The sequence below is a fragment of the Podarcis vaucheri genome (genome assembly GCF_965113315.1).
Source record: "Podarcis vaucheri genome assembly, chromosome: 1".
Lineage (NCBI taxonomy): Eukaryota > Metazoa > Chordata > Lepidosauria > Squamata > Lacertidae > Podarcis > Podarcis vaucheri.
This window is the reverse complement of record NC_138759.1, coordinates 130,150,568-130,174,980: the sequence shown is the minus strand read 5'-3', so window position 1 is coordinate 130,174,980 and position 24,413 is coordinate 130,150,568. Positions and strand designations below refer to the sequence as shown.

Below are 24,413 nucleotides of genomic sequence, written 5' to 3'. Positions count from 1 at the left end.
TGATCACTGGAACTGCTTGGAAAGGAAGTATTTTTCTGCAGGGGGGGGCACAGTGGTGCCACCTAAAAAAAATAGACTGACACACTGTGCTCCTATCAACCTCCCCTAGAGGACCTTTAAAAAAAATAAATCTGTGTGTACTTTGAAGAAACTCTGGTAATTTACAGAAGGTTTGGCTGCTGATAAACTATCTTAAATGATAAGATGATGATGATGATAATAATAATAATAATAATAATAATAATAATAATAATAATAATAATAATAATTTATTATTTATACCCCGCCCATCTGGCTGAGTTTCCCCAGCCAATCTGGGAGGCTCCCAATCAAACGTTAAAAACAGTACAGCATTAAATATTATGCTGCAAAAGAGATCAGCTTTGTTGATAAATGTCTTGAGAGGCCTCTTCTACCTGCTTCTGAAATCCCCCGGAGCAGAGAAATCATTTCCCAGCGCTATTTCACTGAGGCTGCATAAGCACCATACGTCAAAAGCACATTTAAAGCTTACAGTGGTGCCTCGCAAGACGAAATTAATTCGTTCCGCAAGTTCTTTCTTCTTGCGAGTTTTTCGTCTTGCGAAGCACGGTTTCCCATAGGAATGCATTGAAAATCAATTAATGCGTTCCTAGGGAAACCGCTTGCCAGGCTGGCGGTGCGGAGAAGGGCTTTTCTCCCCACCGCAAGCCTTCAGCACAGGTACGGGAACAGAGGGGAAGGCGCGCAGCACTTTCCCTCTGTTCCCGGGGCTTGCGTGGGAGGAGGGTTTTTCCTCCCCACCGCCAACATTCAGAACAGCATTCTGAATGTTGGCGGTGGGAAGGAAAACCCTTCTCCCACCCCAAGTCTTCAGGACAGCCATCCGAAGGCTGGCGCGGGGAGAAGGTCTCTCCGCCCCCCCCCCACGCCAGGCTTCGGTGCATCCTTCAGAGGCTGCTGCCATAGTCACGCGTCACTTCTCCAGCTGGGAGAGGGTTGCGGGGCTATGGCTTCTTTAGCCCCGCGCGCGCTCTCCCGGCTGGAGAGGTGACGGGCGCCTATGGAGGCTCCTGCCATAGGCGCGCGTCACCTCTCCAGCCGGGAGAGCGCGCGCGGGGCTAAAGAAACCCCCCGCGACCCTCTCCCAGCTGGAGAAGTGACGCGCGCCTATGGCAGGAGCCTCCATAGGCGCCCGTCACCTCTCCAGCCGGGAGAGCGCGCGCGGGGCTAAACCAGCCCCCCGCGACCCTCTCCCGGCTGGAGAAGTGACGCGCGCCTATGGCAGGAGCCTCCATAGGCGCCCGTCACCTCTCCAGCCGGGAGAGCGCGCGCGGGGCTAAAGAAACCCCCCGCGACCCTCTCCCAGCTGGAGAAGTGACGCGCGCCTATGGCAGGAACCTCCATAGGCGCCCGTCACCTCTCCGGCCGGGAGAGCACGCGCGGGGCTAAAGAAGCCCCCCGTGACCCTCTCCCAGGTGACACGCGCCTATGGCAGGAGCCTCCATAGCCGCCCGTCACCTCTCCAGCCAGGAGAGCGCGCGCGGGGCTAAACCAGCCCCCCGCGACCTTCTCCCGGCTGGAGAAGTGACGCGCGCCTATGGCAGGAGCCTCCATAGGCGCCCGTCACCTCTCCAGCCGGGAGAGCGCGCGCGGGGCTAAAGAAACCCCCCGCGACCCTCTCCAAGCAGGAGACGTGACGCGCGCCTATGGCAGGAACCTCCATAGGCGCCCGTCACCTCTCCAGCCGGGAGAGCGCGCGCGGGGCTAAAGAAGCCCCCCGCGACCCTCTCCCAGGTGACGCGCGCCTATGGCAGGAGCCTCCATAGCCGCCCGTCACCTCTCCAGCCGGGAGAGCGCGCGCGGGGCTAAACCAGGCCCCTGCGACCCTCTCCCGGCTGGAGAAGTGATGCGCGCCTATGGCAGGAGCCTCCATAGGCGCCCGTCACCTCTCCAGCTGGGAGAGCGCGCGCGGGGCTAAAGAAACCCCCCGCGACCCTCTCCCGGCTGGAGAAGTGACGCGCGCCTATGGCAGGAGCCTCCATAGGCGCCCGTCACCTCTCCAGCCGGGAGAGCGCGCGCGGGGCTAAAGAAACCCCCCGCGACCCTCTCCCAGCTGGAGAAGTGACACGCACCTATGGAGGCTCCTGCCATAGGCGCGCGTCACCTGGGAGAGATTTCCCTATGGGCTTTCGTCTTGCGAAGCAAGCCCATAGGGAAATTCGTTTTGCGAAGCGCCTCCAAAACGGAAAACCCTTTCGTCTAGCGGGTTTTCCGTCTTGCGAGGCGTTCGTCTTGCGGGGTACCACTGTATTTTCTTCCCAAAAAGATTCCCAGGGACTATAGTTTGCTAACTCTGTGAGGGGTAAAGTGTAATTCCCATGGTTTTCTTGGGGGATGGGAGGGCCACAGTGATGCCACCCACAAGCAAAAAGACCGACACAGAGAGCAGAGAGTGAATCTGGCATGGAGGAAGGGGAGAGGGAAGGAAGGCAGAGGTTCGGTGGCCCCAACTCCTTTCCGAAACAACAGTTTCAAATCGTGCAAATGTGCACATGCATACCAGTCGTGTCCTCCTTTTCCTCCATCTCATCCAAGCACACGCTCCTTCCTAAGCATTCTTCCTCTTAGTACCGACCTCGGCCTAGTATACCTGAAGGAGCGTCTCCACCCCCATCGTTCAGCCCAGACACTGAGGTCCAGCGCTGAGGGCCTTCTGGCGGTTCCCTCACTGCGAGAAGCCAGGTTACAGGGAACCAGGCAGAGGGCCTTCTCGGTAGTGGCACCCGCCCTGTGAAATGCCCTCCCTTCAGATGTGAAGGAAATAAGCAGCTATCTGACTTTTAGAAGACATCTGAAGGCAGCCCTATTTAGGGGAGTTTTTAATGTTTGATGTTTTATTCTACTTTTACTGCTCTGCCCAGAGTGGCTGGGGAAACCCAGCCAGATGGGCAGGGTATAAATAATAAAATGATGATGTTGATGATGATGATGATGCCCTGGGTACAGTGGTACCTCGGGTTACATACGCTTCAGGTTACAGACGCTTCAGGTTAACCCAGAAATAGTACCTCGGGTTAAGAACTTTGCTTCAGGATGAGAACAGAAATTGTGCGGCAGCAGCAGCAGGAGGCCCCATTAGCTAAAGTGGTGCTTCAGGTTAAAAACAGTTTCAGGTTAAGAACAGACCTCCAGAACGAATTAAGTTCTTAACCCGAGGTACCACTGTACACAGCTGGCCTCGGCCCAGTATACCTGAAGGAGCCTCTCCATCCCCATCGTTCTGCCCGGACACTGAGGTCCAGCACCGAGGGCCTTCTGGCGGTTCCCTCATGGCGAGAAGCAAAGCTATAGGGAACCAGGCAGAGGGCCTTCTCGGTAGTGGCACCCGCCCTGTGGAACGCCCTCCCATCAGATGTCAAAACGATAAACGACTACCTGACATTCAGAAGACATCTGAAGGCAGCCCTGTTCAGGGAAGTTTTTAATGTGTGACATTTTAGTGTATTTTTGGTCTCTGTGGAAGCCGCCCAGAGTGGCTTGGGAAACCCAACCAGATGGGCGGGGTACAAATAATAAATTATTATCATTATCCTTATTATTATTATTACTTACAAAGCTTTCCCACTCTCCCCCGCCTTTCAAAACCCACAACAGGCTTCTTCCTTAACGTTAATCGGCTGTGCAATGGGGCTGCTTAAAACTAAGATCAGCTATGTTGCCATGGTGAGGAAGTCAAAAGGGCATCAAAAAAGCACGTGAACCTCAGCTTGCTTGCCAATTGCCACAGATCTGGCAATTCCCCCTCTTTCCCGCCATGGCAGTCGCCATACCTGTAGAGCTGTTTCCTCTTGGGCCCCTTGCCGCTGGCACCAGGAGTCGCTTGTTCTTGGTCCAGGCACAGCCAAGCGCTGAAAGCAAAGGCAGAACCCGGCCACTTGTGAATAGGTGGGACGGCGATGCCCGCCATGCTGTGGGAGAGGTCGAAATATTGTAAGGCGCTATCCAGGCCCTGCTTCCGAGCCATCGTCAGAATTGCGCGCATCACCGGGACAACGTAAGGGTGCGTCTGTTTGGGGTCCTTAGTCCTCAGCAGCCGAATGAGCTGGTGGAGTTCTTCGGAGCTCACCGACTGGCTCCCCAGAGAGCCCAAGAGGACGATCAGGTTCTCAGCGCAGGCTCCGTGGAGCAGGGTGTGTTGGCCGAGGGTCTCCACGATGCGGAGGACCATGTTCGTATTGACACAGACGGCCCGGCTCTGCCGGTTGATGCAGCAAATTCGCTTCAGCAAGCTTGAGATGAAGACCTGGAGATCGTGCGACTCGAGCTCTGGGAGCCACTGAATCAACAACAACAAGGGCTGGACGTTGCTTATGCCCAGCAGCCCAACAGACGCGTGCTCACCTTCAACGGCCTTTGTGGAAAGGAAACGGAATGGTTACCAGAAGCTAACGGGAACAGCGGCAACAGCAGCAACAGGAGAGTTTGTGGCACCTGAAAGACCTGCAGATTTTTGTGTGGCTTAAGGCTGCCACTGACTTTCATGGAGGCCATGAGCGAATGGCACTAGACAAGAGCTTATGCTAACATAAAGCCAGCGTCTCTTTCACGTGCCACAAAGATTTCTGCTGAAACAGAGTAACGTGGGCTCTAGAAATTATTGGATAGTAATTTATTTGCAAATTAAAGCTCATTTCCACAACATACCGTATTTTTCGCTCTATAAGACGCACCAGACCACAAGACGCACCTAGTTTTTGGAGGAGGAAAACAAGAAAAAAAATATTCTGAATCTCAGAAGCCAGAACAGCAAGAGGGATCGCTGCGCAGTGAAAGCATTGATCCCTCTTGCTGTTCTGGCTTCTGGGATAGCTGTGCAGCCTGCATTCACTCCATAAGACACACACACATTTCCCCTTACTTTTTAGGAGGGAGAAGGTGAGCCTTATAGAGCAAAAAATACGGTATATATGAGCATGTATTACAGAGAGACAGAAAGAGAGAGAAAGAGAGAGAAAATATTAAGTATAAATGAAATCAAAAGGCTCTGGGGTATTTCTACAGCCGTCTGTATATACGATAAGAAACAAGAATTGGTCACCATTTCCTTTTGTGTGCATTTTGACTTTGCAAAAAAACACCATGAACCTTGCACTGCCTTGTTTTCTCTACACTCACATGTGTATATGCATGTGTGTAGCAAGTGTGTGGCAAATGGTTTCAAGCACAGGAGAAAATGGACTTTAGGTCATAAAAAGCTTATGGTACAGTAAATCTGTTAGGCTCTGCCACCAAGAATCTTCCGTTGTTTTGGCTGCAACCGACTATTCTAGAAATTTCCATAACAAGCAGATGTCTCACCATATTCAAAAGTTCCTCAAGCAGTTCCCGTGATGGCTGACCCATAGATTTTAGGACCTCAAATATATGGGCATAACCGATCCGCTCCTTAAACACCTCCTGAGGGGGTAAAATTAATATTGCATATAAGCAGCATACTGTTCGCAAAGATATGGACATTTCTTTAAGCTGAAGATCAACCTACCAAACAATAGAAATTACTCCCCCCAAAAAAATTCTGCAGCAAAACAAGCCACAATATCTAGGTAGCAACCCCCAGTATGAAAACCAAGAGCAATGATTTGATGTTCCACAATCCTCAAATATAATTCAGCCTACATAGTGAACCAACAGCCTTCTCCTCCGTGAAATGCACAGTTGCACAAGTGGTTCGATCCACCACTAAATGCTGGCTGAGGCTGGGCCTACAGGTGCACCAAAAAAAGGCAGGAATTTGAACTGAATCCCTTGTGACTACAAGTGAGCGACGCTACTTCGAAAAGCATGTGAAAACAACAGAAATCCCTGCAAAGAGAACACACCAATATCGGGGAGAAATGTTCTAACCAAGCCCCCTTTTGCCTCTGCGATGGTGTTTCAACTGTATAGAGTTTTTAAGGTAGGGGGGCATTTAAAAAATGTGATTTCTCTCTTCCACCACCTGCCCACCCACCACCTGAAGGGATGCAGCCAATTCTAGTCCTCTTAGCACGCTACCAACACATTCTGCTAAAGGTGCAGGATCAGGCCTGAGCGAGACAGCCTCTGTGGCATACAACACATTATTATTATTATTATTATTATTATTATTATTATTATTATTATTGAGTCGTACCTTGGATCCCAAAAGCCTTGCAAGTCAAAAAATTTGGCTCCTGAACGCCGCAAACCTGGAAATGAGTGTTCTGGTTTGCAAACGTTCTTTGGAACCCAAACGTCCGACAGGGCTTCTGCGACTTCCGACTGGCTGCAGGAGCTTCCTGCAGCAAATGAGAAGCCACGCTTTGATTCCCGAACGTTTTGGAAGTCGAACGGACTCCGGTTGACTTCCGAGGTACGACTGTACTGCCCTACACCCAGAGGTCTCAAAATATAAACATAAATCAAAATATGAAAGCAAAAAATATATATAATCAAAATAAAAACAACATTCACTTGTCAGGGATGTGAAATATAGCCGGCTGCACTCTCTGTGATCCTTTCCAGTCAAATAATCACTGCCCTAAAAAGAACTGTCAATATAATGACAGAGAAAGCTTGGGATTGCGGTTGAATCCTGACAAGACAGAAGTACTGTTTTTGGGGGACAGGGGGTGGGCTGGTGTGGGGGACTCCCTGGTCCTGAATGGGGTAACTGTGCCCCTGAAGGACCAGGTGCGCAGCCTGGGAGTCATTTTGGACTCACAGCTGTCCATGGAGGCACAGGTCAATTCTGTATCCAGGGCAGCTGTCTACCAGCTCCATATGGTTCGCAGGCTGAGACCCTACATGCCCGTGGACTGTCTCGCCAGAGTGGTGCATGCTCTGGTTATCTCTCGCTTGGACTACTGCAATGCGCTCTATGTGGGGCTACCTTTGAAGGTAACTCAGAAACTACAACTAATCCAGAATGCGGCAGCTAGACTGGTGACTGGGAGTGGCCGCCGGGACCACAGAACACCGGTCTTGAAAGACCTACATTGGCTCCCAGTACATTTCCAAGCACAATTCAAAGTGCTGCTGTTGACCTTTAAAGCCCTAAACGACCTCAGCCCAGTATACCTGAAGGAGCGTCTCCACCTCCATCGTTCTACCTGGACACTGAGGTCCAGCGCCGAGGGCCTTCTGGCGGTTCCCTCATTGCGAGAAGCAAAGCTACAGGGAACCAGGCAGAGGGCCTTCTCGGTAGTGGCGCCCGCCCTGTGGAACGCCCTCCCATCAGATGTCAAAGAGATAAACAACTACCTGATATTCAGAAGACATCTTAAGGCAGCCCTGTTCAGGGAAGTTTTTAATGTGTGACATCTTAGTTTATTTTTGTTCTTTGTGGAAACCGCCCAGAGTGGCTGGGGAAACCCAGCCAGATGGGTGGGGTACAAATAATAAATTGTTGTTGTTGTTGTTGTTGTTGTTGTTAGGGCGTCAATTGCTCCGAGGAAGTTTTGCTTACCTTAGCAGCGGGAGATTTGTGCATCACAGCTGTAAGGGCTTGGATGGCTGATACCGCCAAGCAGTCTAGCTGTCCCTGAAATACCTACGAGCAGCAAAAAGACACAAGGCGTTACGGACAGTCGAGTCAACCACTGGCACCTTGGAGGCCAAGAGCCCATCCCGTTCTTTCGTGTTAGCGTGAACAAACAATTTCATTCGCATGCTTCCCAATCATCTCCCCAATGCCCCCCTGCGCCCCCATACCCCCTCAAAGGCATGGATTTTATGACACCACAACCTACAAGAGAGAGGACGCGAGAGAAGGGTAGACAGATATCTCAAGAGAAAGGAGAAGGAGGAAAGAAGGATTCACACATACCCACGAAGACGGTTGGACTGACATTTTCTCCATGCTTTTAATGGACAATCTCAAGAGGGAGGAACGAACAAGGCTAGCCTATGCATGTCTAGCCAGCTTCCTGGCCATGCGGGTAATCAATAGTTAGTCTCAGTCCATGCTCCAGCACATGACATCTTCTTAAACAAATTCTTAATTGCACCTGCATAGTTTCACGATAATTCGATAATTTGTTAACCCCATAGCGCTTTCCATGCAAGGGGCATCACTAGTCTCTCGTCTCGAAAGAGTCACAATGCTTTTTTGTTCTGTCAAATTTGGGGGGGGGGGCGTATTTTTTTCTGTTTGAGGAACTAGAAATATTTTGTCACCCAAATCCGCTTGTGAATCTGCACAGTAAGACTGTGTGTATAAAGGGCATTTCATCTGGAGTACACAAAAACAAACAGGAGTTTTTAAAAATAAAAATAAACAAAGGTTGTTAGCTGAATTAGCTCTTAGGCAGTGATCACCATGCTGACTTATTAGCAGATTAATTTAGACAGAATGGGGGTTCAGGCAAGTGTATTGTTTTCACCTGTTTCAGTCGTTCTGCACAAGAACCTATTTGTTATCAAAGCTCCTACCATTTCTAAAGAAGTCATGAGGTAAGATCTGGCATTTTGCATTCTCTCATGATGGAAAACATTTTAAAAAATTAAGCCACCAATTGCTCCCCACCTCCCAAATTCAGTCTGTCCATTGTACCGTGAACAATGATTGGTTTTATTTTTATTTCATTTCATCATTATTTTTTGCAACAGAATCAAGACATCACATCCAGTCGCACAGATTTGACAAAACCTCAAAAGCCCAAATACACCACAGCGCTTAGAAAGAGGAATGGACGAGGGTGGGGCAAGAAAAGAAAGAAAGAAAGAAAGAAAGAAAGAAAGAAAGAAAGAAAGAAAGGCAGAACTAAAATAAAACGAAATCACCAAGTTGGTAGTTTTGAAACTGGAGTTCTATTCCTGGACTTCACCTTCCTCCGTTTAAAAAATAAAACGCGACAAATATTGTACGTATCAAATGCTTTGACATTTTTGTTGGCCTAATAACGGCACCACCTTAATACGGATTTTGGAATGCTTAAGCCTTGAAGCGCCTTTAAACCTAGCTTGTGTTTTTCGGTTAGTTAAGACAAACTAAATCTTAGGGACAAGGAAGGTGTTTCAGAGGTGAAGTACAGGAAAGGTCTCGTTCAACCGATTGCCACTGCGCCTCAGCTTCAACTCAAAGATACCTGTTCCTGATTCATTTCTGTCAGTAATTTGTTGGCAAGGTCTTTCTCAGTCTTGTCTGCCACCTGACTGTTAGCATTTAAAAACAGCTGTTAAAAATGGGAGATAAGAATAAATGGGAACAGGCGTGTTAAACAGTCAATCTGCAGGCCCGAGACAATAAAGGCTGGAGCAAACATCTCACCAACCAGCAAGTTAACACAATGGCTGTAACAAATAAAGGGCCCCTTTTTTCCAGAAGGAAATAACTAGGATTGGGGGGTATTTTTCCTCCTTTGCAGATGTCGTCTCAAGAAATGCAAAATATGGAGACAGGAAACAGGCACTGTCCACAGAAACATAGGAGGAGAATGCCAAGATCTGGCAATTCTGATCTCCTCCAAACCACACCTCTCAAAGCATGGTGTTGATAATAGAATTGTGGGAGTGCATTATGTATTGTTTCGACGGGCCTCTTGAATGCATTTGGCCCATGCAAATATAACACCCTGATCTTTTAAATCACGCGGGTGGTGCTGTGGGTTAAACCACAGAGCCTAGGACTTGCTGATCAGAAGGTCGGCGGTTCAAATCCCCGCGGCGGGGTGAGCTCCCGTTGCTCGGTCCCTGCTCCTGCCAACCTAGCAGTTCGAAAGCATGTCAAAGTGCAAGTAGATAAATAGGTACCGCTCCAGCGGGAAGGTAAACGCGTTTCCGTGCGCTGCTCTGGTTCGCCAGAAGCGGCTTAGTCATGCTGGTCACATGAAGCTGTACGCCGGCTCCCTCAGCCAATAGAGCGAGATGAGTGCCGAAACACCAGAGTCGGCCACGACTGGACCTAATGGTCAGGGGTCCCTTTACCTTGACCTTTACTAAACTGATTCACTCTTAACCAGAATTTGCATGTGCACTTTGAACCGTATTTTCAAACCCTAGTCTAGAGAGGAACCAGGTTACTTGGTTACCTTATTTCCTTGGGATGTAATAAGGTAAAAGGTAAGGGACCCCAGGATGCTTAAGTTCAGTCAAAGGAAATTATGGGGTGCGGCGCTCATCTCGCTTTCAGATAAAGGGAGCCGGCATTTGTCCACAGACAGCTTTCTGAGTCATGTGGCCAGCAGGACTAAATCGCTCCTGGAACACCGTGATGGAAACTACAGGGCACAGAAATGCCGTTTACCTTCCCGCCGCAGTGGTACCTATTTATCTACTTGCACTGGTGTGCTTTCGAACTGCTAGGTTGGTCAGGAGCTGGGACAGAGCAACGGGAGCTCACCCCGTCACACGGATTCGAACCGCCGACCTTTTGATCTGCAAGCCCAAGAGGCTCAGTGGTTTAGACCACAGCACCACCCGCATCCCTCATACCTTTGGGTGTATGGGGTATTGAAAGAGTAGTGCCTCTGTGGTGGGGGGCATGTTGTGCTCCTTCTGTGGAAGTTTTTCCAGCTTTGGTCCCCACCCTGCACTCAGCTCTCACCTGTGGTTTCTAGAAGCTGTCAGCACATGACAGCAGCCGCACCTAGGAAACGGCTTCAACTGGCCAGCGAAACCAAGTGAAGGCAGCCGACGGGTCTAGCAGGTGGGCTACTCAACCTGGGAAGGGAGCCCACTGAGGAGAAGGAAAACTCGGATCCTAAACCTCAGCTGCCTTGCGGGATATCTTCGGGAAAAGGAAAGGCTAAGGCTCCAGGGGTCAGCAAATTTTTTCAGCAGGCGGCCGGTCCACTGTCCCTCAGACCTTGTGGGTGGCCGGATTATATTTTGGGAAAAAATATGAACGAATTCCTATGCCCCACAAATAACCCAGAGATGCATTTTAAATAAAAGCACGCATTCTACTCATGTAAAAACACCAGGCAGGCCCAAATCAACGAGGCCGAAAGGTGGGTCTTATCTGGGCATCCCAGGACCTCCATATACGCTGCCCAGGCTTGAACCCCAAGAAAGTCACTTTGGTGCTGCTAATGTAGTGGTTTGACTTCACCCCTGCACGTGCAAACTCCATTGTCTCTCGAGACAGACGGATATCAACAAGTAGTTATTTCCTTATGCTTATTTCATTTATACAGTGGCACCTCGGGTTACATACGCTTCAGGTTACATACGCTTCAGGTTACCGACTCCGCTAACCCAGAAATATTACCTCGGGTTAAGAACTTTGCTTCAGGATGAGAACAGAAATCATGCTCTGGCGGCGCAGAAGCAGCAGGAGGCCCCATTAGCTAAAGTGGTGCTTCAGAACAGCTTCAGGTTAAGAACGGACTTCCGGAACAAGTTAAGTACGTAAGCAGAGGTACCACTGTATTCCACTTTTCCTCCAAGCTGCTCAAGCATCACACTGACTCTCTAGTTAAGACCAGGGTGCGGGTCAGGGGGAGGGTGGAAGGATGGAGAAAATCTGTACCCAATATGCGAAGGCTTGGGAGAGAGGGAACACTTTTATCCTGATGGTGTGATCCCACTCTCTTAAATCGCAACTGAAATCTGGAAAGGTCTTCCATAGCCAAGCTGGGAGAGTCACCATATAAAAAGGTTTGCCGCCCTATACATCACAATGATGACCAGTACCATTTTTGCTTCTGTTGTTACATTTGTATCCTGACTCCATAATGGAACTTGGGATGGCATACGTAGGATTTTCGGACAGACACTGACCACACCTAGACCTACTTAGCTTCTTGTTTTCTTATGCTTATTTCATTTATATTCCGCTTTTCCTCCAAGCTGCTCAAGGGCAGTATACATGGACACTTCCCCAATTCTATCCTCACAACGACCCAGCTAGCCCTGGGGACTATTTAATTGATTTTTTATATTTATTGTTATTCGTGTTTTTATACTGTATTTTATGCTGCTTTTATAATTAAGTGTTTTGAAGTGTTTTAAATTTGTTGTTAGCTGTCCTGAGCCCGGTTTTTGAACCAGGAAGGGCGGGGTATAAATAAATTATTATTATTATTACTCCAAACCACGCCTTGGGACCATTATAAGGGTCTGCTCCTTCAAGCGCAAGACGTTTTCCCTCCGCATAGGTGAGGGGAAAACCATACCTAACGTAATTTATGGAAGTACAAGGAAAAAGAACATTATGAAGTAACCTACGTGAGTTCAACATGGCCAATACCTAGCACAAAACACACCAATGTTTAATTATTTAATTATTATTTTAATCATTTCCCTGCCCCTATGTTTTTAGCTGTTCTTATTTTATCAGTAAGCTGCCTTGAAACCCTGCCCGGGGGGAAAAGTCAGGGTATAAATGTAACAATAGTAATTAATAATAACAACAATGGTGACGATGTTAGCCATTATAGATTGTTCAGGTTGCCCAACACATACCCACACATGCCGTGCCCATCGCTTCAGCACCCATGAATGCCCAACATAACCCTAAAAAATGCTCTCAAGGATGAGGGGCACTATTCAGAATGTAATCCAATGCACTGCGTGGGGATGTATCATGAAGAGAAAAATCGGCAGAAACCCCAGAAGCACTAATAATAATAATAATAATAATAATAATAATAATAATTTATTATTTATACCCAGCCCATCTGGCTGAGTTTCCCCAGTCACTCTGGGCGGCTCCCAATCGAGTGTTAAAAACAGTACAGCATTAAATATTAGAAACTTCCCTAAACAGGGCTGCCTTCAGATGTCTTTTAAAGATAGGATAGCTGCTTATTTCCTTCACATCCTTCACAAGGGAGCGTGTTCCACAGGGTGGGTGCCACCACCGAGAAGGCCCTTGGCGCTGGATCTCAGTGTCCAGGCTGAACGATGGGGGTGGAGACTCACTGGTCCATCAAACACAGTACAGTGGTACCTCGGGTTACATACGCTTCAGGTTATAGACTCCGCCAACCCAGAAATATTACCTCGGGTTAAGAACTTTACTTCAGGATAAGAAGACAAATCGTGCTCCAGCGGCGCAGCAGCAGCAGGAGGCCACATTAGCTAAAGTGGTGCTTCAGGTTAAGAACAGTTTCTGGTTAAGAACAGACCTGCGGAACGAATTAAGTTCTTAAACCGAGGTACCACTGTAGTGGCTAGAAATGTGTGCTGCAGTTCATCAGCTCAGCCAAGTCGGATGAGCTGGAAAGCCTAGAGGGACCTGGGATGGCCTTTAGGGTTGCCATACGTCCAGATTCAAATGGCAAAATTAACTTCTGAGGGAAATTCAAAAAATCGGCAAAATGTCCAGGTTTTTGCCAAGAGAACTGGGAGGTGTGTGTTTGAATATCACTTTTTTGCCTTTTGGGGGCGAATCCCCTGGGGGGAAAAACTCAACAACTTTGAGGTTCATTTCCCAAAAGAAAAGCTCACAACCTTTGGGGAGATTTCTCCCCCAAAAAACGCTCAACAACATATTACTTCTTGAAACACGGAAAGCCTACCTTACAGAACTACTGCCTGATACGAAGTAAATACACAGCCTTGCCCCCCCCCCAAAAAACCCAAACATCCTCTGTTCTGTGCATCAGAGCACACGCTGGAAACCTAGCCACAAGAAGGACGATGTTGCCTTCCATGATTTTTTCCATGCTGCCTGTCCCCCTAAGAAGAAGAAGAGTTTGGATTTGATATCCCGCTTTATCACTACCCTAAGGAGTCTCAAAGCGGCTAACATTGTCCTTTCCCTTCCTTCCCCACAACAAACACTCTGTGAGGTGAGTGGGGCTGAGAGACTTCAGAGAAGTGTGACTGGCCCAAGGTCACCCAGCAGCTGCATGTGGAGGAGCGGAGACGCGAACCCGGTTCACCAGATTACGAGTCTACCGCTCTTAACCACTAGGGAGGGGGCCAGGGCAAGTACTGCAGCTACATAATGTGCTTCGGTGATAAACAGAAAGGAAACATAGCCATGACCTGAGCTAATTGATGGGTTTAAACAACCCAACCTTAGGATTCCCTCTGCACGTAAGACCAACACTGACATCTCAGGAATTAACAACTACTGGATCATTGATTTTGAGAGGCTATTAGGCATTGAGAATGAAACTATATTGAATGCTGTTTACCGGGACTAGTATCACAGCCCTATCCTGGCTTACTCAGAAGTAAGTCCCACTGATTTCAAAAGAGCATAGTAAATATCTTGTTGGCAAGATGCAATTCCACACACAAAGGTATCGCATAGGCATAAAAGGTAACGTTCTTCAATAATTTGCAGACTAGGATCCAGCGTTTGGGAAACATTCTCTCTCACCTTCCCCTCTCCAGAGTGAATCCTCCCTTCCATGTTTGTTAGCCATGCTTCAGAGTGCTAGACATGTACAGTGGTACCTCGGGTTACATACGCTTCAGGTTACAGACTCCGCTAACCCAGAAATAGCACCTCAGGTTAAGAACTTTGCTTCAGGATGAGAACAGAAACCATGCTCTGGCGGCACGGCGGCAGCTGGAGGCCCCATTAGTTAAAGTGGTGCTTCAGGTTAAGAACAGTTTCAGGTTCAGAACGGACCTCCAGAACGAATTAAGTACTTAACCCGAGGTACCACTGTATCAGCACTAAAATGGTTAATGCCAGCCAGGGTTCTCTTAACAAGGGTCTGCAAACCTTCTAATAGCCCAGTCCTAGGTTTGCATGGGAACCACGGTTAACGTTAACCATCTTTTGTGAAAGTGGACATGCAGGAGCGATTCTATGCCTGTCTACTCAGAAGAAAGTCCCACTGTGTTCCGTAGGATTTACTCCCAGGTGTATAGAACTGAAGCCCAAACCATATGGTAACAAGAGAGGAAGAGAGAAAGAAATTACTCTGGAGCAGGCGGGAAGGATAGAAAGCACTTAACTCCAAGGATGGCTCCCAGTTTGCAAATTATGCTGCACTGAAAGAAACAGCACACCCAATATGACTAGGAGAAAGCACTTTTCTGAAGCATTCAGCTACTTCTGTACAAAAAGAGGCTTGCCACATGATTCACTGCTATCTAGATTAACAAAGAACTATAGGAAACTAAAAAGAAAACTTGTGGATTGTGTGCTTGGCGAGAGAAACGTAATATTAATTTACTTTTCACGGCCTGCCCCTGACACCAACATAACAATTTTAAGGGCATCTGGAGTAAAAGATGCATATCTGCATAACAATCCAAAAACACACACACGCCCCCGCTGCCGCCTCAAAGGCTCTTGAAGCATTCAGAGTATTAAGTACATGGAAGAAGTACAAGTTGTTCCTTGGCAAGGTAACATCGCTGCTCGCATCGAGTTATTTTGTACACAGTCATGGTGAAGATTTTATCAAATGTATGGACAAGGTATTAGGAACAACTGAGCTCTTATAAAAGCTGGATAGTATTTTTAAGAAATAAAGATTAGCTCTTATACAACCTTCTGTTTACCTTGCAATTTTGCAGCAGGCGAATCAGATGTTCAAAGCAGTTGCTGTTAAGGAAAATGGCTTGCAGAACGGGCCTGTCTGTGCAGTCCAACATGGCGGTGATGGTATCTAAGGAGGTGAAAGTGAAAATCAAAGAGAAATACAGTATATAATTTGACATTTTGCTCTAGGGGGCTTAGTTTGGTCAGAATCAAGTACACACTTCCAGAATTAATGCTAAATACATGACTTCTGGTAAATAGGCCACTATAGCTGCCAGAAGGCTGTGAAGATTTGTGTTCCAGACTTTTTTGACTCATCTACCCATCTACTATATGAAACCAAAGGGGCACATTTGTTGCAAGATGGGAAATTATCAGCTACTACTACCTAAGAAGGGGAAGCGGGTGGCGCTGTAGGTTAAACCACAGATCCTAGGACTTGATGATCAGAAGGTCAGCGGTTCGAATCCCCGTGACGGAGTGAGCGCCCGTTGCTCGGTCCCTGCTCCTGCCAACCTAGCAATTTGAAAGCACACCAGTGCAAGTAGATAAATAGGTACCGCTCGGGCGGGAAGGGAAACGGCGTTTCCGTGCGCTGCTCTGGTTCGCCAGAAGCGGCTTAGTCATGTTGGCCACATGACCCGGAAGCTGTACGCTGGCTCCCTCGGCCAATAAAGCGAGATGAGCGCTGCAACCCCAGAGTCGGCCATGACTGGACCTAATGGTCAGGGGTCCCTTTACCCTTTACCTTTACTACCTAAGAAATATAAGGTGGAATGCAACATTGTGCTAAGGAGATCGTCGCGTCAGTGCAAGCATTTCTGCTTGCCAGACAGAACAATCTCCCCTCTTCCTCCTCCCCGCTGTTCTGGGGTTCTCCCAACCCTCCCAAATAGATTTAGGGAGGGCATGATGGACAGGAGTGGCAGGGGGTGACAGTCTCATTGCTCTAGAGGGACTCATTGCACTGGCTTCCAAGAGTGCAAAAACTTAGGCCATTTACAGGTACACTTGGAAGTGTGGGAAGAGCATGATTATGTTCTTACAGGTGAGGGGTGGCAGAGAAGGACACATTCTTTTGTCTGCTTCTGGGAGAACTGAATAGACACATCCGAAATGGTTGTGTGTGTTTTTAGCTGACCGATTTTTTTTAATACTTGCAATTGGCTTAATGCAAGTTCCCCCGGTATTACAAATATTGAAGAGCAGCACCGAAAATGCCTAAATAAATAAATACCATGTGTACACAAACACTGGCCAGGTGAAACTGAAGACTATGTAAGATGTGCTTGTTTTCCTTTTCCAAGAAACGCGCAGAGGAAACACAGGTGATTTTATATATTCTCTCCCCCCACCATGAATCAGTGATAAAGTTATTATAATTTGAGAGAGTTATTTCAGATGCTGGATGCTGCCAGTAGTTTTTGTGTATGCTCAGAATCTACTGCACTTAGGAGGCAACTAAGTATATACCGTATTTTCCGCTCTATAGGACGCACTTCCCCCCTCCAAAAATTAAGGGGAAATGTGTGTGCATCCTATGGAGCGAACACGGGCTCCTTGGCTTCAGCAATAGCAACGCGAAGCCTCCGAAGCGCAGAGGGAGCGCTGGTTTTCGCTGAAGCCTAGAGAGCGAGAGGGGTTGGTGCGCACCGACCCCTCTCGCTCTCCAGGCTTCAGGGATAGCTGCCTGAAGCCTTTGGAGCGCAGCGGGAACTCGCGCTGCGCTCCAAAGGCTTCAGGTTCCTTTTGCTGAAGCCGGGAGAGCAAGACTCTCCTGGCTTCAGCAGAGAGGGAGAGCTGCGCAGCGCCCTTTCAGCGAAGCCAGAGGAGAAATGGAAGGGGCTCCATTTCTCCTGCCGCTTCGCTGAAGGAGCGCTTCGCTGAGGGGGGGGGAGAATTCCCCCCCCCTGTTCTCCCCCTCCTATGGTCCGGTGCGTCCTATAGAGCGAAAAATACGGTATCTCGATTGTGTCAGCCTTCTGAAGCAGTTTCATTTGGAAGCCATCATTACACACCAGTCACAAAAAGTGACTCAACAGAAAGGGCACGAGGCAGCACGGTCAGCACTCCCTAAAGCGAGGATGGGGAATGTTGTTGAAACTCCCAACCAACTCAGATGGCATAGCCAATGGTCAAGGATTATGGGAGTCCAGCAACATCTGGAGGAGCACAAATGTTGCCACCCCCTTTTTTTAATTTTAATTTTAATATTTTTATTAAGTACAAATTGGAAAACATACATATACACAACAAAAGAAAATACAAAAGAAAAAGAAAATCTAACCAAGGGAAAAAAATTAGAGAATATTTTGTCTCTTTTCATATTTACAGTTATTTATAGCTCTATAAAATGCTATTCACAATAAAGCAGTGAAATGAAAAATAAGATATCAGAAAAAAGAACAAAGAAAGAATAAAGAATAAAGAAGTAAAAGAAAAAGATCATAGGTGAAATTTTTTAAAAGTAGATAAGTACTCACAATACATAGCCGTTTCCCATCTATATTTATATTCAACTGTATAATTTCATCTTGTCTTTATCTACCTTAAATAAAGTGTTGTTGTTGTTTTTAAAAAAAGACTTCCACCGTTTACCTCACGCGTTTTTAATAATCCGTTCGTCAGAACCTCTGTTCTTCATATTTTCCCTTTGGATTTCCTTAATGTCTCCCTTTGTATTTTTTTTATTACGCACAAGATTATTCTATGTTGCCACCCCTAAAAGCAAATGGTTACAGGGAGAAACCTCAACCCTGCCCCCCCCTTTTCCCAACTCCCAGAAGGGGCGTCACACTCACTCAGCATTTGAATCTGTAGCGCTATGAATCGGCTCTCCCACTGCCGGGACCTCCGCGAGTTCGGCAAAGCCGTGTGGTCGGAGTTGAGCAGCTTGAAGTAGTTCTCCAATATGGTGCTGGTCTCCACTTGCCGCTGGTCCGAGCTGCTGGTCAGAAGGATGTGGACCACTTCCGTCAGGCACTTCAGCGTCAGCTCGGCCTTCCTGCTCACTTCGTCGGGGTCTCGGCTGTCCCACGCGTCGCAGTCTGCCAGTACGCGCATCAAGACTTCCATGGTGGCAGGAGATATGGCTTGGAGAGCGTTTCTCTAAAGTCAACAATAGAATTCTCTCAATACCAGGACATTATATCAGCAAACCTTGAAACAAACAAACAGCAAAAAACAACAACACCCAGTTTGGTACAGTAGTACCTTGGTTTTCAAAAGCCGGAAGTAAGTGTTCCGGTTTACGAGTGTTTTTCGGAAGCCAAACGTCTGAGGCGGCTGTTGTTTCTGGGGACCTGCACCTATCAGAAGCTGCGCCTTGGTTTTCAAACATTTCAGAAGTCAAACGGACTTCCGGAACAGATTACGTTTGGCGCTTTTGTTTTTGCTATTTATTTTGCGTTTTTGTTTTTGAGGTTTTATTGGTTAATTTGTTTTTCTGCCTGTGTGAAACCCAGTTCAGCTACTGATTGATTGATTGATTGATTGATTGTGTGACTGTGGAAATGGATAAAAGCCCCCCATCCAAACAATGACTATCATCAGCGCAGGTAAGAAAAAAATGTAATTTTAATTTTTACCATCTATAATACTGTCTTAAAGGTAAAGGGACCCCTGACCATTAGGTCCAGCCGTGGACGACTCTGGGGTTGCGGCGCTCATCTCGCTTTATTGGCCGAGGAAGCCGGCGTACAGCTTCCGGGTCATGTGGGCAGCATGACTAAGCCACTTCTGGTGAACCAAAGCAGCGCACGGAAACACCGTTTACCTTCCCGCTGGAGCGGTACCTATTTATCTGCTTGCACTTGACGTGCTTTCGAACTGCTGGGGGGGGCAGGAGCTGGGACCGAACAATGGGAGCTCACCCCGTCATGGGGATTCGAACTGCTGACCTTCCGATTGGAAAGCCCTAGGCTCTGTGGTTTAGACCACAGCACCAAATAAGACAATACTGTCTTATTTATTTTATAATATAGTACATTGATTATTGCTTTCATTTTATGGATCAATGGTCTCGTTAGAAAGTAAAATTCATGTTAAACAGCTCTTTCAGGGGTGGTTTTAAAAAGTCTGGAATGGATTAATACGTTTTGAACTACTTTCGCGCGCCTTGGTTTTGGAACGGAACTTTGGAACTTCTGGAATGGATTAAGTTTGAGAACCAAGGTATATCAAACCACTGTATATCAAATTATTTTTAAAACCTTATCATTTTATCTGGACAAAGTTGATGAGTGATTTCTATGTGCAGAATCCAAATATCCTCTTTCCGCTTACAGAAAGTGTCATGGCAGGAGGATACTTCACCATCATAGTACCGCGCAAACTCTTAAGCATGTACAAAATAGTGGCAATGAGCATTTTCCTTCTACTCCTGCCTATCTGGTCTCCACATATCTGTTTCTTGCTAAGATTTGAGGAGCCGGGGCGGGGGGAGCTGCAACAATCATGCTGAAGTTCAAGGTCTTTCTGGCATCACGGCTGCGTCCTTCAGTCAATAAGATGACGACAATATTTGTTGGGATTCTCACCTGACCACCAGCCACAATCGCTCCAAAGAGGTGTAGCAAACAACACTTCAGGCTCTCTTTGAGATGCTCACTTTCTTGAAAACACTCTGAAAGAAGAGAAGAAGTTGCAGGCATGTTAACTTCGAGCCAAAAGATTTGTAGCCACATGGTCAAATAATACATATCAAAAACAATTACTGTACAAATACGTAGCTCCTATTTTTCTTTTCTAGGTTTGTCATTGCTTTTCTCCCAAGAAGCAGGCGTCTTTTAATTTTGTGGCTGCTGTCACCATCTGCAGTGATCATGCAGCCCAAGAAAGTAAAATCTCTCACTGCCTCCATTTCTTCCCCCTCTGTTTGCCAAGAGGTGATGGGACCAGTGGCCATGATCTTCGCTAGATTAGCTAATGTTAAAGGATGATGCTGAGTTTAAGTCCAGCAACATCTGAAAACCCCAAGTTGCAAAAGAATGCACTAAAACACATCAAAACATAGTCATTTTCTCTTCTCTATTTTGTCAATATACGAGCGGTAAGGAAGCACACCAAGATTCCCTGAACACAGCCACGAGAAGATTGGAAACTTCTGCTTTCATCTCAGATTAATCACAGTTTAGTGTCACACTTAAACCTTGACCGTGGTTAGCGAAAACAAGGCAGCTTAAAACTACGGTTTGAAGTGGGCTTGTTTTCACAAACCGCTGTCAAAACTAACCAACATTTGTCCCAGTTCAGACTTTGTGACAAGCTGTAGTTAGCCTGAAACAGAAATTGACATTTCTGGACATCTCCTCCAGGGTGCGCTGGAGGAGAAAAGTGAAGATGAGGCAGGGAGAATGAAAGTCTGAGGCTCACCACATTTTTTCCACATAATGCTAAATCGTAGTTTAGTATTATGTGAGAATGCAACCATTTAAAAGGTGCTATTAAGTGCACAGAGATTTTATATACTGACATAGGATCCAATAAAATTTTATGTCGCAAAAAACTCTTAAACATTCACAGTGCCCAAAACGCACAAAAAAACCTCCTATTGGCAAAAACTAGAACGAGCCTAAAATCTCCCCCTTCCATTGAAAAATCATTACACTGTATTCTTTGCTCAAAGCATACCTAGCAGAAGGGAATTACAAGTAGCCTAAGGAATTTTTCTCAGCAATAAACATTAACCTGAAAGCTGTTACCATAGCAATAACTTTACGCAGATGAACGAGCTGCTGCCAAAGCCACAAGATTATTTTGTTTGAAATTAGCACCATAAAAATCTCTGAGTAACGTCACCAACCAGCACTGTTAAAATGTCACCATTTTTAAATGAAGCTGGCGGTGGAGATGCCCAAGTCTCAAAACAAGCTGGCTATTGAAATAAAAACTACATTTTGGAATTTTTTAAAAAAACCTTTATGTAAGGGTAAATAGCTTAGGGGGAAGCCACGTTAGCTGTAATTTCCAGAGTGGTTTTTACAGTCAACCCCTGTCCCTAGGGATCTCTGAGAACGCTTGATCTCGGATCAGGGGTCACTTATCAACCCATGCCATTCTTAACAAACTAGTTCGCAGGATTCTTTGGGACTGTACAAAGTGGTCTGAAACTGCCTGAATTGCGTAGTTGCAGGGTTTTTTTTTTTTAAAAAAAAAAATTAAATCGGATTTTTTTAAAAAAATCATATTTTTAAAATAAAATGCTTTCGGAGGAAAAATCCTTCTCAAGATAGCTTTCTATTTAAGTTACATTATAGTCCAAAGGCTATTCATCAGGAAATAAGGATTTCAGTTTTCATGTGTGCTAAAACTCAGTCTAAGTTGTTGTTGTTTTAAAATTGTTTAACCACATCAGGTAACAAACATGGATACATGTGCTATAATGTTATTGTTTAGTTAAATAAATTGTTTTTAAGGAAATGATTATTTTTCTCCTTCCCATAAAGCATAGAAGAAAAGTCATCCAAATATAAACAGTTAACTTATTAAACCTCACAATAATTTCATAAATATTGGTCTATGTATTTCTAATAGTATAACCAAATCAGTAATTTTTTATATCGCTGTAAAAACTACTCTGAAGATTTATTATTCCAAAAATGAAACCTTCCTCTGGTTGTGAATATTAAGATGATACCAGCAAGAATGAGTCTTTCTGTTAAAAAATGATTTAAATCAAGTCTTACTGAATAGTGATTTAAATCGTGATTTAAATCAGTTTGATTTAAATCAAATCCACCCCGATTCAAACAAGAATTATTACCTGCTGTAAGCTTCCAAAGATGAGATCCCATATGGAGTGGGAATGGGAGGGGGCAGTTATTGGGTTGGGCTCAGTTTATTTAATCACGGTTATCTTCCTGAGGTCCTGGCATTTAACCTTTAATTTGTATTCGCAGCAGCAACCTTTGACTTGAGTATAAGGGAAAACCGTAGAAATTAATTTTTAGTTACGTCTGACCAAGGACTCGTGGTTTGTCTTGCTCCAGACAAACCAAGGTTTGTTCAAACCAAGGTTTACCGCTTGTAGTTGGTCAGGGTTGGGGGGAGACAAAACATGAGCCTGGGTTCAGATACAACACTAAGTCAAACCATGGCTTAGCCCTAGATAGCATGGCAACAGCAGGACTGGGGGAATTTGCACTAAGGCATGGTTTGGCATCCAAAAACATCAAAAAAATGAAGATCATGGCCACTGGGCCCATCACCTCCTGGCAAATAGAAGGGGAGGAAATGGAGACAGTGAGAGATTTTACTTTCTTGGGCTCCATGATCACTGTAGATGGTGACAGCAGCCACGAAATTAAGACGCCTGCTTCTTGGGAGAAAAGCAATGACAAACCTAGACAGTATCTTAAAAAGTAGAGACATCACCTTGCCAACAAAGGTTTGTATAGTAAAAGCTATGGTTTTCCCAGTAGCGATGTATGGAAGTGCGAGCTGGACCATAAAGAAGGCTGATCGCTGAAGAATGGATGCTTTTGAATTCTGGTGCTGGGAGAGACACTTGAGAGTCCAATGGACTGCAAGAAGATCCATTCTGAAGGAAATCAGCACTGAGTGCTCACTGGAAGGACAGATCCTGAAGCTGAGGCTCCAATACTTTGGCCACCTCATGAGAAGAGAAGACTCCCTGGAAAAGACCCTGATGTTGGGAAAGATGGAGGGCACAAGGAGAAAGGGACGACAGAGGACGAGATGGTTGGACAGTGTTCTCGAAGCTACCAGCATGAGTTTGACCAAACTGCGGGAGGTAGTGGAAGACAGGAGTGCCTGGCGTGCTCTGGTCCATGGGGTCACGAAGAGTCGGACACGACTAAACGACTAAACAACAACAACATGGTTTGGCTTAGATTTACACTCATACCTTGGATCCCGAACACCTCGGTACTCAGACATTCTGGCTCCTGAACGCCGCAAACCTGGTAGTGAGTGTTCCCTTTTGCAAATGTTCTTTGGAACCCGAACATTCGATGGGGCTTCTGCGGCTTCCGATTGGATGCAGGAGCTTCCTGCAGCCAATCGTAAGCTGCAGTTTGGTTTCCGAAAGTTTTGGAAGTCGGACGGACTTCTGGAACGGATTCCGTTTGACTTCCGAGGTACGACTGTACATGCAAACTGGGCCAGTGACTAACTCAAGGTCACCAAGTGAGCTCCATGGCTAAGCTAATAAGTGAACCTTGGCAAAATACACAAAAGTCAACCACAGGCGTGCATGGAAATGGTCAGATAATATGTGCCAAAAAGAATTTGTTAAGAACTTGCATTTAACTGTGCTTAATGTCCCGAAGGAGTTCTCAGCAATTACCGTATTTTTTGCTCTATAAGACTCACTTTTTCCCACCTAAAACGTAAGGGGAAATGTGTGTGTGTCTTATGGAGCGAATGCAGGCTGCGCAGCTATCCCAGAAGCCAGAACAGCAAGAGGGATTGCTGCTTTCACTGCGCAGTGATCATTCTTGCTGTTCTGGCTTCTGAGATTCAGAATATTCTTTTTCTTGTTTTCCTCCTCCAAAAACTAGGTGCGTCTTGTGGTCTGGTGCATCTTATAGAGCAAAAAATACGGTATTTTGTATTCGTCACCTTGAGACTGGAAGTGTCCAGCAATAAATTTTATCCCTTAAAAAATTCCGAAGTAAGCACATTAAGAAAACAAGGCAATGATACTCACGGTAAAAGAAAGGGACAAACTCCACTGTGAGGGAAGCTGGTTTGTACTTTTGCCTGCTTTTTTCAACACTGCTCAGAATTCGTCTATATATTTTTTTAAAAGGAGAAACCAAGAGGTAAGATTTATTTGTTGGCGGACGCTGCAGAACACATTTTTTATTTATTCTAAAGCATGCTTTTCTTCAAATGCAATAAAATACCTATTCCATATTACATTAGCAGCACTTTTAAAACTACCAGGGTACTATTTTGGACTACTTTATTTCTAAGCAGTGTACTTTTAAATAAAACCAAAACCAAAACCCATCCCATAACTGACTTTAAGGACATGCAGCTTTAACACTAC

The 24,413-nt window shown here is 46.2% G+C and overlaps 1 protein-coding gene across 3 annotated transcripts in view; it reads right to left on the bottom strand.

The window, feature by feature from the left end:
- Nucleotides 1-24,413, bottom strand: part of NBEAL1 (neurobeachin like 1) — a 137,320-nt gene that overhangs the window by 75,746 nt on the left and 37,161 nt on the right. For 2 of the 3 annotated variants that reach the window (XR_014219356.1, XM_082221222.1), the window contains exons 7-14: nt 24,069-24,151; nt 19,936-20,021; nt 18,199-18,505; nt 15,418-15,524; nt 9,090-9,176; nt 7,469-7,552; nt 5,341-5,439; nt 3,813-4,393 (exon numbers count right to left, since the gene is read on the bottom strand). Coding sequence is in view for 2 of the 3 variants with exons in the window: in XM_082221222.1 (XP_082077348.1) it covers nt 3,813-4,393; nt 5,341-5,439; nt 7,469-7,552; nt 9,090-9,176; nt 15,418-15,524; nt 18,199-18,505; nt 19,936-20,021; nt 24,069-24,151 (1,434 nt within the window). In the remaining variant the exon portion in view is untranslated. The remainder of the gene's footprint in view (nt 1-3,812; nt 4,394-5,340; nt 5,440-7,468; nt 7,553-9,089; nt 9,177-15,417; nt 15,525-18,198; nt 18,506-19,935; nt 20,022-24,068; nt 24,152-24,413) is intronic. The other variant, XM_082221223.1, reaches the window with a different exon arrangement.